Source organism: Corvus brachyrhynchos, unplaced genomic scaffold, assembly GCF_000691975.1.
Source record: "Corvus brachyrhynchos isolate BGI_N302 unplaced genomic scaffold, ASM69197v1 scaffold14, whole genome shotgun sequence".
In the NCBI taxonomy this organism is placed as follows: domain Eukaryota; kingdom Metazoa; phylum Chordata; class Aves; order Passeriformes; family Corvidae; genus Corvus; species Corvus brachyrhynchos.
In genome coordinates, this window is record NW_008239110.1 from 17,208,399 (window position 1) to 17,228,115 (window position 19,717).

Below are 19,717 nucleotides of genomic sequence, written 5' to 3' on the forward strand. Positions count from 1 at the left end.
CGCTCTGCCCGCGAGCGGGAATTACCTCGCTGCTGCTCGGAGAGGGCTCGGTCCACGTGGCCTGGGTCGCACGGTCCCTGAGGCAGTTTTAACTTTGCAAGGACACAGCTGACATTGCTCAACAGTCCCGTAATGAAATAATATTCACGAAAATATTCTTCCATCAGCATATATTTTGACTCAGAAATTAACTGTGTCCAAATGGTCTTCCAAAAGTCTTTGGTAAGAATCAAATCCCAAGAAACGTATAAAAAGTTCTTAAACAACCATGCTAGGAAGTGTTTCAGTTCCTTTTGAGCTTGAATTAAGCTAAAATTTACAAATCGTTGTTCAAGAATCTTTTCAAGTTTAAGATAAATGTCCATATGCAGCTCGGAGAGCCAAGTCTTTCCACGGTTCCTCCATAGTTTAGAGATGGAACAGCAAAACAAAAACAAGAGGAGAAAGCCAGAGTTTACTCACAAATCAGTCACTGTCCTTAGGGATCAGGGATCGTTCTACTCATATTACCACCATTTGTTACAGTGAGGATACTGCAACACGAGTATCAACAAGGCCCGTGGAAAAGAAATTTATATGGACCAATTCTTGCTAGATGTTTCAGAGATGTTTATTTCTCCAGCCGCATGGCCGGAGCTCTGCCGAGGAACTGTTCCAGTCACCGGACCCAAGGGTCCTTCTGCCCGCGCAGGGAACACAAACCAACCAATGGGAACGAGGCTGAGCAGGGGCAGGGAAACCCCGTGCCTCCCCCCAGGGCCCCTCTCCCAGGACCACATGGCAGGGGGGAAGGGACCCCAACAGATCAGTTTTTCCAGTCACTTCCCTGTGCATAGCAAGATAAAAATTGAGCAGAGTGGGCAGAGAAATTCCTTGAAAGAGGCCTTTTATTGGTATTACAGGCAGTGTAAAACTGGATGATCTTAATCTGCTTCAGGAGTTTATGATCCTTATGGAAAGAAACACCCATTAAGATGTGATGGGGAGTGTCCAGTGATTTATTAATCACTCCATTTGTACCCAGTTTGGGTTCACTCGGGTTAATTAGCACAGCTTTGTCAGAGGATAAAACTTTTTTCTGCTAGAATGGTTTTTACATAAACGTTTGTTTTTAGTTTGTGTGCTTTCTTGTTCATTTGCATGATGGGATACAGTAATTTTTGTAGCAGCTAACTGTTGTTTCTGTGTCTTTCTTCCCAGATTACTGGCAGTATTCAGGCTGTCCAAGATGCAATAATACAAAAGGATCAAAGGCTTTCCAAAGCAATGGTTCGCTCTGGCTCATTGCATGTCACCATGTTAGTGATGCATTTATCCAGTGAAGAGGAAATTAGCATGTAGGTATTTAGTGTAAATTAATTATATACTAGTATTTTTGTTTGATGTGTTCATAAAAAGACTAAAAGGGTTAACTGACACTTTTTTATGCAATGCACAGCCCTAATTTACTAGGGTTACTGAACGTTTAGTTCATGTTGTTTTTAAAATGCTAATCTTACTATTAGCCATTTTCATAACTTCTGGTATGTCATAAGCTCTGAACAAAGTATGTGTTTTTCCCTTGCATTTTTCCTACTGTGTGCTGAACTTGCATGCACAGATCTTGTGTTTGCTAAAGTAATTCTTTTAAAACAATGTTTTGATATAGAGGACAGAGGAATTAAAAATCTGTTAAAGTGCAGATTGCTCGTAAGAAGGTGAGAATCCAAGATAGAATGTAGAAACCATTTGGTAGTCAAGGGCATGCTTCTAACAAGTAGAAGCATTTGGGTTGAAAGCATTTGACACACCTAAAAATAATGAATGATCAGTATATCTAAATCAGTTACCTTGTTTTTACACACTTGTTTTCTTTGAATGCTATATCCTTGAGACCGCTATACTCCTCCCTGTCCTGTGAAGATACAAATCTGTCAGCATCTTCATCTCCAACAGTCTGATCTCAGGGGAGAGAAACAGCCAGGAACAGAGAATAAAAAAGCAAGCAAAGGGGGTACTAGATCTGGTGGATTCCCTCCCCTCTCCATGTGCCTTTAGTTTCCTGGAGTAAGCACAGAACTTTCTTCCTGCCTGGTTGATGAGCAAACTGTGATAGCACCTGTAAATTGGTGAGAATAACCACCAGCTGTTTATGTAAGATTTTTTTGGAAAGGGTTTGAAGTACGAGCTTTTAAAAAAGGGAACGTGGGGTGATACCTCAAAGCATATGTGCCTCCTCATGAGTATTTTTTAAGGAGTCCAAAACTGTGTACCAAAACAAATATTCTTAAATTCAGAATATTCTGCTACTCTATGAGCCCCTTCTCAGCTATCACTGTCTGAATGCCACCTAAGCACTGACTTACAGAGTTCTTCTCTGCCTCTCCCAGCAGAACTCTACAGTCCAGCCACTCAGGACTGTCCTCTAGGCAGCAGCAGCTTCCTCAGAGATTCACCCCTTCCCTGGCCAGGTGCCTCCTGTAGGTTTCTAGCTCAGCTATCCTCAGGTATTCTGGATTGCATGTTCTTTTAAATGGCTTTAAAAAAAAATTCATAACTGATTTTTTTTGTTTAATCTTTTGGGAGAACTCAAAGAGTAAAATGCTGAATTTTTCTTTTTCTTGCTTCACCAATTTTTAATGGAAAGAAACCAAGATCCAGGCTGGCAAAAGAACCTCTGTGTAATATAGGGGGAGAGTAATCTCTCAAACAAAGTGCAGCTAGTCAACTGGGTATCTGAGGTTGCACAGATCCTTAGGTTTGGATCCATTAAGTTACTTCGATATCTACAGTTTTTCAACTGTGTTTGCACAATAGTGCCTCTGTCTATACAGAAATGAAATGTGTTGAATGCTATTTGAAGTCAAATGCGTGATAAGAATGTGCTAAACATAACATTCAATTCAGCACAAAGCCCTTTGTGTGGTATTTTAGTACATACAGCTTTCACCCTGAAAATGGAAGATCTGTATTCTAGGCCACTCTTTCTAAGGAAATCCAGACCTGAAATTCCCATGCAAGTTTCCTAACTGATTGACTGTCGTCTAGCCTTCATGAACACACTATACACGTCTTTTTGTAGGACTGTATGAAATCAAGAATGTGAGATTTTGAAACTAGAAAGAAAGCCAGCAATCACAGAGTCATGGCAGCACTCCCTTCAAGCCAAGAAGTTCTACTTTATGCTAACTGTATGCATAGTCATGGGATCAGGTGCTAGAAATCAGGATGCCTGCCTTTGCAGTAAATGCCTTGTTATGAGATTATAGTGTCAAGTTTTTCTTTCTAGTTTTCTGTCAAAGACTCTGTGAATCTCACCTTTTCATTACAAATAACAGAACTGAAAGAATTGAGCTTGGCTTTTTTTGTGATATTGCTTTTTCTAACAAGTAATCAAAATTAAAACTCAGAAATTTCTAAAAAGAAACTTCATGAATTTTAAGTGCTACAATATTTACTTTACAGCAATATAGAAAGAAAAGTCACTGCTTCTATAATTCTAGCTTGTATTCACTTAGAATATGCTGTTTAATTATTTTTTTTAATTTCCTTTTTCCACTTTAGATCAAAGTGCTTGTAAACTTTTTGGGTATCTCTGTGGATTAGTGGCACTGAGTGTAATTTCTAGTTGGCCTTTTAAATACTATTTGGTATGGAATAACAAAAAAATGCCACTGTTGTGGTTTTTGCTGTTGACTTCAGTGGAAATGTTTGTCCTTGTGCATTATTCTTACAAAGCAATTGTTAGACATTATAAAGTGATGGATAGAATACAAAAGACAAGATAGCTAGAGTGAGATGACAACTATTTTTCTACATATTTTAGTGTTTGCAAGATTATATATAAAAGAAAAAGTAGAACTAAATCTTCGATGCTACAGTGCTAAACTGAAAGCACACTGCACTGTGTGGATTGACCTTTCATAGAACTCATCGGGTAGACTTGGGCTGGTCAGTGAGTTCTGCAGCAGACCCTACAGTATGGAAATATAAATCTTTGTTCAGCTGAGGAACAGAGCTTTCCATGACTTTCTGTGGACTAACTCTCATATATAAAAAATACAGAGATAGATTTTAGAGACATGCATTAATCACTACTTTAAAGCCCTCTGCAAGCTTTAACTTAATTTGACGCAGTGTATTTGAAATATCTGTACTTGTTTTGGACCAATTTTTAGGTTCATGTTAATAAAAAATACATATAAATAAATAAATAAATCTATGCCTGCTTAAATGTGAGGTAATCTGACAGGTAGAACCAGTATTAGATCGTGTTTTTGAAAGGTCTTGGAAGTACACCACATAGGGAAGACACAGGAACAGGCTTGTCCAACAGTGATAAGAGGGTAGGTAAGTGACAGAGACTATGCTTAAAGTAAAATGTCTTTGCCGAGGAACAAGTAAGGGCATTGTTGTTTATGGTTTTAAAGGATCTAAAGTACTTCTAGCTTATAGATTAAACCCTTCTAAAAAGACCACAGGAGAGCTCTAGCAATGAAGGATATTTTGTCACGTAATCAACCTTCACGTGTTTCTTAACTTTGCCGAGGTTCCAGTTAATGCATAGTTCACATCAAGAGTCCACTTTGTTAAACACAATGGAAATGTGTAGAGATTCTTGTAATTGTATAGGCTTCAGTGAAATCATTTAACCTGCTGTAGAAATCATGGTGATTGCTTTCATTCAGCTAGAACAGAAAAAGTAAAAATGCCTCTTTTCAGCGTTTTTACTGCCATCTAGCGTTTGTAAAGTCTGCATCGGTAAATAGTAAATTCAGGTTTGTTGAATAGAATTAAAACTGTGACATGTGAGACATCTTTTAGAAAACAATAGGAATGTTTATGTGGTTTTTGTTTAGCATTTGAATCAATTTAAGTGCACGTCAAAACAATTATTTGATGTAATTGTACATACACTTGATGTGGCTAATTAAGATGATTATTAAAAGGTTACCAGGCTTGTAGCCTGTTATTGCAGTTACTGTGTACATGCCTCTTAGCTCTGACAGAAAGTAGGCGTAAATTGAGATAGTACCTCTTTTAATAACAGTTCTCCATAAGCTTAGTTGTAATTTCCATAAATTTTATCATCATATATGTAATGTCACTTACATCTGTTTATAATTTAACTAACACTCAATGAAGCAGAATCTTAGTTCAATTGACCTATCAGGAGAAGAAAAAAGTTAATTAATTTAAGAATGAAAAACTAAATACTTCTGAGTAATCATCTTATTTAAATGGAATGCACAAAGTAATAGGGACACTGTCATCTTAGTATCTGGATACCTTGAGGACTGAGATAAACTCTTTGAGGAATTGCACCTGCTGATAAATCTGCCTTATTGTTTGTATGATTTTACAGTACAGCATATGAACCACTTTACCTTTATAAAAAGGTGGTGGTAATAATAACAACAACAACAACTGTATTGATAGGAATTAGTGCAAAAGTACCATAGTAGACAATAAATTGATACTAAAAAACCTTTGTTACATTTATTGATATAATGATTAATAGCAATATTAACAGCAGAAATATATTTGACATTGATATTTTCTTTCCTCTTGACAGAGCAGTTGGTGCTCTTTCAGACAGCAAGGTTTTTGTAGACAATCTCCTGAAAGGAAAAAGAGTGGATTTATCTTTTCAAGGAATTGATCACTTCAGAAATCAAGTTGGATTTGTGAATTTGGCAGAAAATGATCATACAACACTACTTAAAGAAATAGCAGGTACAACTTGTCAATCTAGTTTAAGTGTTTTAAAGACTTCTTGACAAACTAAATGAGAATGGAGCACAAAGATAAGTTGGTGCTAATTTAGTCAATATTAATTTACCTTTAACAACTGTAAATGCTACATAATTAATTTCCTAGCCTACTTTGCATAGTTCAGAAGGATGTTAATGAATTACAGACAGTACTGTTCTCTGATAACTTTTTATTTAGTATATGTAAAAATCATAGTGCAAATTTGTAAATGGGATATAAAGACTCCATGCTACCTTGTTTTGGTCCTATTTTTTATCTGTCTATGAGTCTATACTTAAAGTATGTTGTTTACAGATATTTAATACAAATTCTCAAAGAACAGTACTGTCTGTAATTCACTGGTGTCCTTTAAAACTATCCCAGCAATTCCAACTATTCCTTGGAAAGACTCTTTAAAAGAGTTTTTCAGTATTGATGAATTATCTTTTGTGCTCTGAGGAATGTGAGGTCACACCATTTTTTAATAGCGCAATAACCCATATAGGACATTCTGCAGAGTCGCAAAGACTGCTACTATCATGCTACCTCTTTGCAGTCCAGTACAGAGGGAAAAATTGAAAAGGTTTTTATTAATACAGTGTTTCCTTTAGCAATAAATAGTTTCATTTCTGAAGTGCAGCTGGTTTGACCTTTTACAAAAACCTCAGTTTAATTTATTAAGGAATCACTGTTTTGCTACTTCAAGATTATGTATGGCTTCTGCTATGTTCTAAGGTGAATTTTGATTTCATGTGTTATTTTGTGTTGGACATGAATGAAGGAGAAATACTGATAACACAGGCAATTGAAAACAGATGAAGTTAAATTAGCTTCTAAATGGTAGGACACCATTTAGTTCCACAAATAATACAGAAAATTTTTTGATAATAATAACATCTGCATGTGGTCATTGCATGTCTGCTAATACCAGTGTAAATGTAGGTTTGCCAGAGACAAAAGTCCAGGAAAAGCACAGCTAATGTGAACCTTCTGTTTGTTCTGATTTGCTAGTTACTTCCCAAAAATCCACTAAAAGACATTAGCATAATTTAATTATCTATCCAGGAGTAATGCTAAACTGTTCTGACAAAGGTTTGAGGAGTATTTTAATAACTCTTTGTCAAAACCTTTTTAGAAATCATGTGCTTACAGTGACATATACACTTACAGGACTTTTTAGAAAACTCTTTTTCTTATGCTTTGCTACACCACAGAATATTTGAAGGACTGTTGTGGTTTAGTCCCAGCTGGCAGCTCAGCCCCACACAGCCACTCACTCACTCTTTGCTGGCCATTTTGGGGAGAGAATTGGAAGAGTAAAAGTGACAAAACTCATGGGTTGACATAAAGATAGTTTAATAGGGAAAGCGAAAGCCATGCACTCAAGTAGAGCAAAACAAGGAGTTCATTCACCACTTCCCATGGGCAGGCACATATTCAGCTGTCTCCAGGAAAGCAGGGCTCCATCAAGCCTAAGAGTGACTTGGGAAGACAAATGCCATCCTCCCTCCTTCTTCTTTCCCCAGCTCTATATATGCTGAGGATGACACCATACACCATACGGTATGGAATATCTCTGTGCTCACATGGGGTTAGCTGTCCTGGCTGTCCCTTCCCAGCTCCTTGTGCACCTCCTGCTTTCTTGCTGGAGGGGTGGGCTGAGAAGCAGGAAAAGCCTTGGCTCTGTGCGAGCACTGCTCAGGAGTAACTAAAACATACCTGAACTATCAACCCTCTGTTCAGCACAAGTCCAAAAAATAACCCTATACTAGCTACGATGAAGAAAATTACCCCAGCCAAAACCAGCACAAGTACTAAGTGAATTTGGAAAAGGTAATGAATTGCTTTGTTTTGATCTTTATTTTGATAACTATATTGTAAATGCTGCTTGAAGCTGATAAAAGTGGATAAGTGAATCCTGGTTTTTACCTGCAGGATTTGCAGATTTTGATTTTATGGATTAATGATGCATGTTATGGTCTGACCATGAGAGGGAGCTTGTATTTCATGAACAGAAAAATTACTCTTCTGTTTATACATACAAATATTTCATTTGCTTTTGGTCCTTTGTTTTTAAGAAATGTTGATTTGTTGGCTTAAATATTTTAATAGTTAAGACTGCAGTGTAGTACAACCGTCAGGTTGACACACAGTACAACTAACTTACTAATTTTCTTTAACTTTAGTTGTGTATAAATGACATTTCGTCTAATCTCTCTGAATTGATTTCCTAACAGTCCACACTAGAGAGAGAGAGAGAAATGGAAAGTGAGTCATACTGCCCATCTTCTTCTCTAGATACATTACAGCTTTACTCAAGCATAAACTTACATTGCCACCATACCAAAGCAATCTGACTCCTTTCTGCAGCCACATGGTGAATTCAGCTGTGGTAAAATTAACGTTTTTACCTTTGCCAGCTAATTTTTAGCCTATTCAGTTTGCCCATGCAGTTTACTGTATAGCTACATAACTGTTGACATGAAAGATGGGAGCAGTGGCAGGCACTGGGCTGGAGAGGAACAGTCTATTTTGACAAGGACGATAGTTTATGTGCTTCTTTAAAGATTGTGAAACCACACATTTAGTATCCATTTGAGGGTGAATTACATTGCCCTCACTTCAGATAGCCTAGGGAAATAGTTTAATTCAGTTAATTTAGTTCACTTTAGTTACAGATGGCTGAAGCTACGATAAATGAATTTTGCCTCTTGTCAGCTGCTCTTAGGTCATTTCAGATGATGAAAAAATTGGAAACTCAAAGGTATTGTAATTTTCCATTAGAACAACTGATTTGTACAAAGCGAGCAAAAAGGTGATAGTCCAAATTGCTGCTGTTTAGTTAGGTGGGACTGGAAGTATGATTCTCTGAAATCATACTGAAAACAAGGGCAGCAAATGCTTTTAGATCTTAATCTACATTCTTTCTATTCTGATAAATAGCTCATTAAAATGAAGCAATATGCTTATTGTGGTTTAAAAGAAGGTACTCTCACCCACTTCTTTTTGTGATCATAACAAATTTATGGGAAGTATTAGAATGGATTGAAGCCAGTAAAAGAAGCAAGTTTTATTAGGAAGTTCTACTTACGCTTCTATTTCAGTTTTGGACTTTGCCTTCACATTGTCACTGTCTTGTAAGACTTACCATATGTACTGACGTATGTGCACAAAGTAGGGATTGCTTGGCCCAGCTGCTCCATGGATCCTACTTTATGAACGAACTCATCTTTCTTCTGTATGTGTATGTGGTGATGGAGAGAAACAGAACAACCTGCACATACTCCTGATGAGTGCTTGAAATAACAGTATGGCTTGCTGATACATGGCAGTGGTTTGGGACAGTGACAGCTCACTGTAGAAAAGCCTAACTAATACATAACCAAGGAGCAGTGGAGGAACTATTGGGAAATTGGCTTGACTCTGGCTTACCTTTTGGCCCATCGCTTAAAAAACCCTAAGAACTCAAGAATTTTAATGTGGCTTAACATGGCAGTTCTAATTTTAAGTTGTCTGTGCTCAGCTATTCTTCATTTCCAAGCGTAAAATAAAAAAAAAAAATTCAATAAAAAGCCAGAATACTTTTTCTAAATTATAAACCTTTTAATTGAAGGAACGTGGTTTTGAGACAAGCAGAAATTAATAGTCTGGAAGTAAACATACATACATAGCAGGTTTCTGTATTTAATGAAATCTTGGGAAAGAAGATGGCCATTTGTATTATGGAATATGGCTCCATATGCAATTTTACTATCAATTGTTCTATATTGATGTAGCTGTTGAATTTTTGATCTTTTCCCATGTAAAGTGGCTCTGAGTAAGCTTCATATATCACATTTCCATTCTAATTATGGGGAGAGAGTTGTCTAATGGATTCAGCTGCATCCAATGTAAGAGGCAGATGACATTCAGTAATTTTGACATTATAAAATGAGGTACAAAATGGTATTACAGAGTACTTCAAACTGCATGAAAGGCAGTCTGAAAGCTGTCCAAAAATTTGTTCCAGGAAGTCATTGAGCTTGTAAAAATAGCTTTAACATTTCTAGGGTATACTTTGAAGCTGCAAACATCAGTCAGCCTGAGGCTAATAAAGGAAAACATAGATTTCGTTTGATTTTTCAGTCTAAGTAGTAATGATAATGTCTGGAGGAAAAATGGAGGATACTCATTTGTCAAGACCCTTGGGCATCATCTGTCTATTTTTCTCATCACTGGCCTCTAAATTTCTTTCAGTTTAGGCAATCCCCATCATAAACTTTAACTTTTATGTATCTGCCAGTTGACAAATCCACTTTTATGCTATCTCATAAGCCAAGAACTTTCTCTTGCCCACAGCATCCATGCGTCCTTCCCAGTTTCTGTTAAATCCCTTCTTGTAGCCACTTCTTCAAAGAGCTTCATGGATTTTAATAGCATTACATTATCTTGTAACTTTACTGTGCTCTCAGGAAAACATCTGTCTTTATTTCTTTTTTTCCCCTCCACTTACTCAGATTTCTTTCTATTTTCATTTGTTTTGAAGAAGGAAACAGTGTTAATTATGTTCGTAAGTTACCTTACCCAGTAAAATGTCACTCTTTCTGTGCATGTCAAATTCTGCAAAACTGGGGCTATCTGTAGTCCCAGCAAGCCCAATGTCTTGAGGCTGTGATGTTCAATATGTCTATGCCACAACAAAGCTGTGTGAGAAGCCTGATGCCCGTGAGAACATGTGTAGACACACATCTACACACACGTAAATCTGTTAAATTTAAAGCTGCAGTCTCTGCGTGCTTTTCTGCTCTGACCCAGGTTTTCATTGGTATTTTTGATTAGAATTGCCAGGTATGAAAGAGCAGTTTGGAAAGATAAATAGAACACATATTGAACAAAGCTATTTAGCACAAAACGAAGACAGGGAGGGCTGTGGTTGCTGTTCAGCAGTGTAAAGTGTAGGTGCCCAGCTGTCCCACCCAATTCCCACACAGTCACAGCACTGTGTGATCGGTCTGCCCTGATGAGATCCCTGGGTTCATAGTCCTGTGATCAGGGGCACATTGGCAAACCTCTGCTCTGATACTAAGCTCTTACTGGACTTAGGAGGGGACACCTGGAGAGGTGCAAATCTTCATCAGCACAGATCCTAATTGCAGAGTGTGAGATAAGACTGCATGGCCTCAGATGTGATGGCAGAAAAAAATGGAGGTTTCAGAGGGGGGAAAAAAAAGACTACCATGCACAAGACTGAGCCACAATATCACATGGTAGCGTAAACCTGGGTCTGATAAGATTTACCCCTTGCTGGAACATCAACATCAATGGATCCCCAAATTGTGCTGTTCAGAGAACAGATACAGGAGCCAGAAAGCTTAGTGGGGATCCAATGTAAATTTAGAAATGTCTGCCACAGACAAAATTTAAAATAATACAAGTAGGTCAGCGGTACTTGTGTTGTTTGCTTCCCAGTGTGATGCTGTTTCTTCCAGGTGGGAGAAAAAGGACTGTTGAACTATCAAGCAAAAAAAATACTTAAATGAACATACATTGTTAAGTTAAGGGCTGATTATATATATGTGATAGGATTTATAATTTTTCCCCCTATTTTGATTTTGTTTGTATGAGTCAGCAAGACCTACACCTAGTGAAAAACTGGAAGTTGTACTTGCAAAGAACAAAATGGTTTTGCAGTTTTTCTGTTTTTCACTAATAGAAATATTCTTATTTTCCAGTATTATTTTTACTACAGGTTTTTCCAATTCTATCTAAACCATTTTTTGAATAGAAATTTTTCATGTTGGAAGTATTTAATCTAAAAAAAACCACAGAACATAATTCAAAAGTTACACTGAAATTTATTTCCAAGAAATTAAACATTACATTGGGCAGATGAACTGGGAAATAGTAAACTAGGTCAGTGTTGTAGAGTTGCTTTGGCCTGGACTGTAAACAGATAAAAGTGTACATTAAAAGTAGGAAATTAGCTTGGAAGGCAAAAGTAAAGCTTTAAAACCCAAACAAAAATCATCAGCATACCTGATACATTCTCTAATGCTGGCATGTAAATCCAGTGCCAAAACTTAAGAGCTTTCACTTCCAAATTTCCTCTGTTCTGAGTGGGAGATTACCCAAATACAGATAATAGAATTCCCCACAGAATAGTGTTTTTGAATAGAGAATTCTTTTACATACTCAGAGTTTTCCTGAAGTTTCCCACACTTCCAGTGAGAGTGACTCCTGAACAGTGCTAATGTTGAGTTCCTATTTTGATAGCAAAATTGGACAGCATGAACAGCTTTCTAATTGCCATTATTTAACTGATATTAACTACAAATATAGGACCATTTTCACATGCAATAATATATACCTCTGAAGAAATAATTATGTGCCTTTGAAATTAAGTAGAAATCTCCCTGCTTTTTGGTACTCATCATCTTGTTTCTTTCATGTGAAGGGGCCATGACTAAAATTACATTTGAAAACACATTTTAAGCATTGTATTATGTAATATCTTTGTACTTACACACTTTTCTCCTCATCAGAGACTATGAAGATGATATTTCAAGAAAAGGGGATCATGACAGGAGAAGAAAGAGCTTTTAAACCACATCTGACCTTCATGAAGTTGTCAAAATCAACAGAGCTACGTAAGCAGGTGAGCTCACATTTCACACATCTCAGCAGCAATCTAGAAAGTTTAATTTGGAGATGGACAAAGTGTTGTTTATGCTATAGCATCATACTTTCTACTTTGTAAGCATCTGAAGAGGTAAGACTTTAAAATACTTGGTTTTTAAAGAAATAATTAATGTATCTACTGTATAACCAGTAGTCCTGTACTGTAATTTACCACTCTTCATATTCTCGGTGCAAGTAATATCATGGTCTGTTTTCTGTTGGGAAATTAGACAAGACCAAAGGATAAAAGTACTTGTTCAGAGTCACAGAATTCCCATTAGGGGGTAGATTGTATGCATATGGTTTGTTTGCAGAGTTTTGTTACTGTATAGGGGAAAATTAGCAAATAAACAGTGGAATTTCTGTTTGGATTATGCATAGTAGGCAGACTGTTAGTTTTCTCTACTAAATATACTTTGGTGAATTTCAGAGTAATGAGGAAAAACTATATTAATATATCTTCTATATTCTCTCTTGCAGGTAGTTATTTCTTGCCTATTTATTAGATTTTTTGACAAAATACACAAATGCATGAAAATAGGATATAACTGTGATTAAAATACATAGAAGCAAAACTAGTGTACCTATTTTTAATTTCATACTAATTTAACTAAGACTGTATTATTTAACACAAGGTATATGTGCATAGATTTTTTTTTTACTGACATTGTATAGAATGTTTTATGTGATCCTTTAACATTGACTGGGAAAATAACTTTCAGAAAAAATATTTTAAGTAAGAATTAAAGTACATAATACTAATCTTTTACGTTGATTTTTTCCTTAATAGTGGGCATTAAAAAATACTTTAAAATTTAATTAGAAATATCCCTAAAAATGCTGAAGGTGCATGTTTTAATTAAGTAGTATTTTGAAATCAGTAAAAAGAAGGTAGGGAGATTTGAGATACATCAAGAAAATTTGAGGATATGTGTACTTGCTCTAAAACAGAAATAAGGAACTATTCACAGGATGCAGGTGGTATATGATAGATACTAAATTTGTAAACTCACAGAACCATTTGCTTATATTGACAGCTCGGTTTTTAAAATGCTAATTTAAAAATCCACAGATCTTCTAGAATATCAGTGGTTCAGTGATTTAACTGGTTAAAACATCTGAGACAATCAGGGTGGGGGTTTTGCTATTCTGTTTTTTTTATTGGTTTTGTTTGTTTCATTTACATTTATCTAGCTTCCATGAAATATTAGCTAGGATGCATCCTTTCTGTGTTCTGATATTCACTGCTGCTGACAGAACCAGGTCAATGTCATTCCCAATCATCTTCCTGAACCCTCCATAATGCTGGATAATGCATATGATCTACTGTATAGAAAGATACTATGTATTAAAAATCTGTACATTTTTCTCTGTCAATTCAGTGTCAGGCATAAGCATCAGTCTTTACTATAATTTTTTCTTTCATTGTGTTCATACATTTAGTTAGATAGTTTTATGCATTTAGAGAAAACTAAATAAAAATATGAATCATAAAAGGAATAATTATTTTGCAGTACATTTGAATACAATGTGTAATTGCATTTTTAGATCATATAACAATATGAAAAGCAAGAAAAGGAAACTGGATGAAGGTTACATGAGCAAGCTTATAAAAGAAAAAATAGTACTAAAGTGGTTGAGTATAGTTCTCAGCCATGGCTTTATAACGGTATTAATTTAATTTTTAAATGTAAGCTTCCTTATTTGAAATAATACTCTGTTAACTCACCCTCCTCTCAGTGACATCTGAATTCCACCAAAGTTGTATTTTTGGAAAAAAAAATAGGTTTTTTAAACCTTAATATAACTGCAGGCATTTTGAAATGCATATATTCTGAAGAGATTTTAACTTTCCCAAAGTTAAAAATTATATTTACAAAGCAAAGAGTTTGAGAATTTAGAACTAGTGAAGATCTCAAGAAATCAGTTTTTCACTTTGAAGGCACATCATTAAGCTAAAAATGGTAAATCTAAAAAACTTGGAAACATATTAATAAAGGATAAAAGTGTGAAATAAAGTGGATTAGAAAAGAGCTATCTGGTTTACTGTACCCCCTTCAGCTTCTCAGAATAAAGGACTTATTCACCTACTCAGAAGTGGGACCAACTCACTTTTCATGCTTAGTTGGACATTTCTCAGATTAGATGTGCCACTGAAAACTTCCCCAAAATCAGGAGGTATAGTGTGCTTCTAGATGTCCTTGTGGAAGGAGACAAAGGATTTACTTGCACATGTTTAGCTATTTCCAGAATTATTTGAATGATAAGAATCTTGGGTTAGTATAGTTATCTTCTATGCAAAGAACCTAATGAAGCATAATAAAAGAAGAAACTGACGTTTTGCATTTGAAGATAATGTTTCTATTCCTGCTTCCCTCACTTGCCTGCTAAGTTGCCACCAGTCAGTGACAAGCCCTGTGTTTTTCATTTGTACAGATTCCTGTTTATTGCAGGGTGTGTTGAGAGGCACACTTCATAAGTGCTGTATGACGTTTGGAGGTCCTTTGATACCTAGTACTGCCAGAACTGCAAATACTGTGGAATGAATTTCATAAGAAGATGACTGACAGCTAAATTGCTCTGATGGCATCTGTTTAATTAGTGCAGAGTATATCCCTATCCTAGACAGTGGTTGTCAACAAAAAAAGCCAGAAATATAAATTATGAATCTTTTGTATATTATATTCTTTTGTACGGTGTATCTTTAGGATGCTGTATGTATAGTTGGTAAAAGAGAATATGTTAGTGAAAAACACGTTTGTATATTCTACACTTGCGAGCACTGTACAAGGCCTGATTCACTGTTGCCATTCACTTCAGTGCTAACATCATCAAGATACCAGACATTATGCAGACAGTATTATTTTGATTGCCCTGGAAATAGCATTAAATGCATGATTCAGTAATTTATTATTGTATTTTTTAATGTAAATTATGTTAAACTTCTGTCTCTTTCCAGTTTCATACAGAAATAACATAAGGTACTTATTTTGTAATAATAATATTAATAATAGTTCATCATCAAGGAGGAAATTCCACACTGAAACAAAGCCAAAGCGGTGTCTCCAATTTCAGATCTTTTTGATGTGCGCTGACATTCATCTTTTTGCTATCTTCAGCCAGATATACCAGATAACATGTTAAATATTTATAATTATGAAGGGATTTAATTTCTTTTCATGTAAATTTTCTCTCAGTTTATGTGACATTAATATGTTCGGCTTCTTGAAATGGCATATAAATGAGAGATGTAGTATGTCTTTTATTAGCCATTATGTAAGTGGTTAGAGCAAGTTTTAGCAGACAGTAAGCTATGTAATGTCTCCTCTGTCTTATTTACATGAGGAATCTCAGGCACTCCGGCTGCAGGAAAGGTTATTACTTTGATATTATTTAGATAGGGCTCTTGTGTCATTAATTTGTTAATGAATTTTTCTTGCATATGTGTACATAAAATACTGTGTTCAATAAAGATCTTCTGCACGACAAGAGCAGTGAAACGGAATCCTCCCTTTGTGGTATTAATCCTCAAATGTCAATAATTGAATATAGAATAGAAAATGTGAATTTCTCTCTTACATTCCTAGATTTGTAATTTTGCGTTTATTTATACCCATGTGGCATAGACACATAGTTTTATCATACAGGACCTTAAAGAAGAGAGCATTTCTCAGTAAAACCAAGGCACTCCTTTTTATCAGTCCCCACTGATTCTGACCACCAGCATTCTTTTTATAATGAATCCTGGTATCTCTGGCATTTTGGACAGAAAAGCTGGTATAAGAAAAGCTGCAGAGCCATTAAATCCCTTTGTATTTCCATTTATCAGCCTCTATGTCAGTGGTTTGTATTGTGACAACTATTACCTGCTGATACAAGAGTCTGAAGCACATATTTATTTGGAATCTTTGATGTTGAGCCTAAAATGGCTGCAATCATCACTTTGGCACAATATGAAACAATAAACACTTTCATAGTCTTCTAAGACCAGTAGAAATGTGTTGTGATTTTTCTACAGTATATTTTTTAATTGGAGGTTCCAACAAAAGGGCAGAAAATTCACAAACTGGGTGACCCAACAGCTGGGAGACGTTCTTAGAATTCTTCTTCTCTTCGTACACTTATATGGTACACCATATTGCAGGGATATATAAGTACTTGGTTTAAACAACAAGAAGAAGGAAGGACATAGCTACAAACAGTTTGTTACAAGCTACATGTCCTGTGAGGTGTTTCATCATAGTGATCATTCTTTAAAGTACCAAACTCTCCATGGTAGATATGATGCACTCTCTGCATTTACACATATCCTTGCTACAGGACTGAGGCTGCAGAAGGCAGCACTTCTTTAGACATGAACTCTTCCAAGTCCACTTGGGGATCGTCAAGGTCTATGCAAAGAAACTTTTCCACAACAGACTTGCATTTTTCCATCCTATCGCCTTTGGAAGGATGATCAAGACGTTTGATAGGTTTTCCATTGCGAATCAGTTCTGATACTTCCACTCCTCTTTCAATAATTTTGGCTTTCATAAAAAAAAAGACATACCCTGTTTGATCTGATAGAAAAATATCAACTCCTCTCCATCCTGGTGGGTCTCCATGGTCAGGTACTCCAGAAGAGGTGTGTCAGGCAGGAGTTCTAGCTGCATTAAACTGTGAAAGTTAGTGGAGACAAAGACCTGTGGACACTGTGTTCCTTGTCTGATCCAGTACCTCAGGACAGCAGCCAGAAGGGACAGGCCATCCAGTGTGTTGGTCCCTTTACCAAACTCATCAATAAGTACCAGGGACCTCTCTGTGGCATTGTTTACAGCCTTGGCAACCTGGTTAAGATCAATCATGAATGTGGAGAGCCCTACAGAAACCGATTCCCTACTGTGGATTCTTGTGTAAATCCCATCAATTACTCCAATCTCTGCCTCTGCTGCAGGGACATAACTGCCGATCAGAGCCATGAACACTATAAGACCTACTTGCTTTAAGTAAACACTCTTCCCAGAGGAGTTTGGCCCTGTGATGATCTTTATTCGTCTGGTAGCCTCGCCGCTGTCCACAGGATTGGCCACAAAAGTCTTTGCACATAGTTCCATGAGTGGATGTCTTCCATCCTTGATGTGGAAGCCGTGGCAATGAGTAAAGCGAGGTCGGCAATAGGCATTCTCCCGGGCCATCGCTGCCAAGGCTAGCAGTACATCCAGGTGTGCGGTGTACTCAATCACACTGTTAAGTACTTCAGACTTCTCCAAGATCCTTGTCTGCAGCTGGTGCATGATGAGTGTTTCCTGGTCTCTGATCTCACAGTGCAAGTCACCCAGCAGGCTGTCTAACTCCTTGGTTCGGGCACTTCTGTAGTGCAGTTTATCCTCTGACAAGAACATGAAGTCCAAGCCTTCAATTTCAAAGTCACTCTTCTCCACCATATTTGGTAGGCGTGGAATGGACAGAAGGAACCCAATCAAAGGAATGTAGATCACACAACAGGAGGTAATCCGATTGTCCAAAGTCTCCAGTTCTTTTCGTGCCACTTCTGTAAGGAAGTCTGACAGTCCCATCAGCTTTCGTTTCTTTTCATCGATATTGGCGTCTACATTAGGTCTAACAGTGAAGCGGTTCTCTGAGAGGCTGCCCTCAAAGTCTACCACTTTGCTAATTAGATTAGCAATGTAGTGCAGATCATCAGTGAAGACACGTGAAATAGTCTGAAAAAGTTCAATAGTATTGGGCAGAGAGCGACACGTGTCTCTAAGGCACACTGCATTGTACGCTGTCTTATACAGTGCTTGCCAGTCACTAACTTTTGTGTTGGAAAGAGTCATTCTCTTTAAAATAAGAGGCACATTTTTAATATTCTTGAGGCAGTTTTGAAGAGTGAGGACTGTTTCATGGTTCTGAGCCAGCAGGAAGAAGTTGATAACATCTAGCCGTTTGTTCAACTCTGTCACGTTCCGGGTAGGCCGTGTGAGCCACAGCCTCAGCAGTTTTTCTCCCCATTTGCATCTGCAACGGTTTAAAATTCCGTATAAGCTAAATCCTTCTTTTAGTCCACTGGATAGCTTGTACACAGAAGGATGGATATCACTTTTAAATATCTGCAGCACACAGTAAGTGTCTTGGTCCATATTCACAGTATCTGACAGCACAAATTTTTTAAAGGCCAAAATAGGAACTGCTATACTGCTGTCTTCGAGCTCAACTCCAACCCTTCTCCTGTCTAGAAACTTAAGGAGGCCCCCTAAGGCTCGTATCATGAGTGGACTCTCGAAAGGGATGATTGAGGACAAATAGAGAATTTTCTCTGTTGCAGTCATATGAGATGGGATAAATGGAAATTGCCTAGATAGGATCCGTTGCTTGGTGACTTCTAAACCAAAATCTATGTTAGGAAACAGGACAATTTCTGGTTTTCCCGTGTCTTTATCACCAGCAGTAGCTGTTAGGTTGGTCAGGAATTTGGCAATATTCTGGTCCTGTTTTGCACTGGTCACTATGCATTGAGGGTTAAGTTCCCCAATCACTTTTTGCAGTAGCTTGAGGTCTTCATTATCAGGTATCTCAGGCATGAAGTAGACTGAGCAATCTTCTGTATCATAGTAAGTAATTGCCAGCTGCCCTGCATACCACAAAACAGACATATGTATCTCCGAGCTCTCTTGCTCCTCTTGCTCGGGCCCAAGCGGCGGTGGCAAGGCACAGCTCGTGGCTGATGTGGCACTCATTCTGTTGGCAAGAGGTATTTTTATTCTCAACTCATCCAAAAGGTCCTGAGAAGTAACTTTGATTGACAACAGGAGGTTAACACTCACTCTTCCAACCCTGAAGAAACTAAGATGCTACCAGGAGTTAACTATAACCATTCAAGTGAAAAGATGCAGCCAGTAACTACAGCCACCGTCTGTTTCCAAGGAAGGTGTAACAGAACTAAGTAGCAGCATTTGTTTTACAGTTTTTCTTTGCGTCCTTTATTTTTTTTAAGTATCTATGTATGCCCTGGTACCCATAAATACAGTAATGTACACGGACATGTATATCCATGTACAAAATCATCCTCCCTCAGAGGTTTGTGACACACACCTGCACTGACCATGGCTCCTCTTAGCAGTGCAGCCCCACAGCCTGGCCATCATTTCAGGGTCCCAGCCCCATATTTACACTGCACCATCACGCAGTACCAGTTTCTATACAAGCACTTAAGGGATCAGATATACCAGTCCCTGTCAGCACCTCACTTCCAATCCATTCCCACCTCTTTGCTCTGTACTCACCCTCCTCACCACAGACGGGCAGCTCCCCTTGGCTGCTGCGCCTCCCTGCAGCCCAAAAGTGT

The 19,717-nt window shown here is 37.3% G+C and overlaps 2 protein-coding genes across 5 annotated transcripts in view; one reads left to right on the forward strand and one right to left on the reverse strand.

The window, feature by feature from the left end:
• AKAP7 (A-kinase anchoring protein 7) overlaps positions 1 to 19,717 on the forward strand; it is a 79,824-nt gene that overhangs the window by 6,953 nt on the left and 53,154 nt on the right. For all 4 annotated transcript variants that reach the window (XR_001863723.1, XM_017739466.1, XM_017739468.1 and 1 more), the window contains exons 3-5: positions 1,201 to 1,337; positions 5,555 to 5,715; positions 12,255 to 12,367. Coding sequence is in view for 3 of the 4 variants with exons in the window: in XM_017739466.1 (XP_017594955.1) it covers positions 1,201 to 1,337; positions 5,555 to 5,715; positions 12,255 to 12,367 (411 nt within the window). In the remaining variant the exon portion in view is untranslated. The remainder of the gene's footprint in view (positions 1 to 1,200; positions 1,338 to 5,554; positions 5,716 to 12,254; positions 12,368 to 19,717) is intronic.
• On the reverse strand, positions 16,196 to 19,276 carry MSH5 (mutS homolog 5). Its single transcript, XM_008637830.2, is given in 2 exon segments — positions 16,196 to 16,925; positions 16,928 to 19,276. Coding segments are annotated over 2 exon segments (2,403 nt in total). The 5' UTR covers positions 19,110 to 19,276; the 3' UTR covers positions 16,196 to 16,704.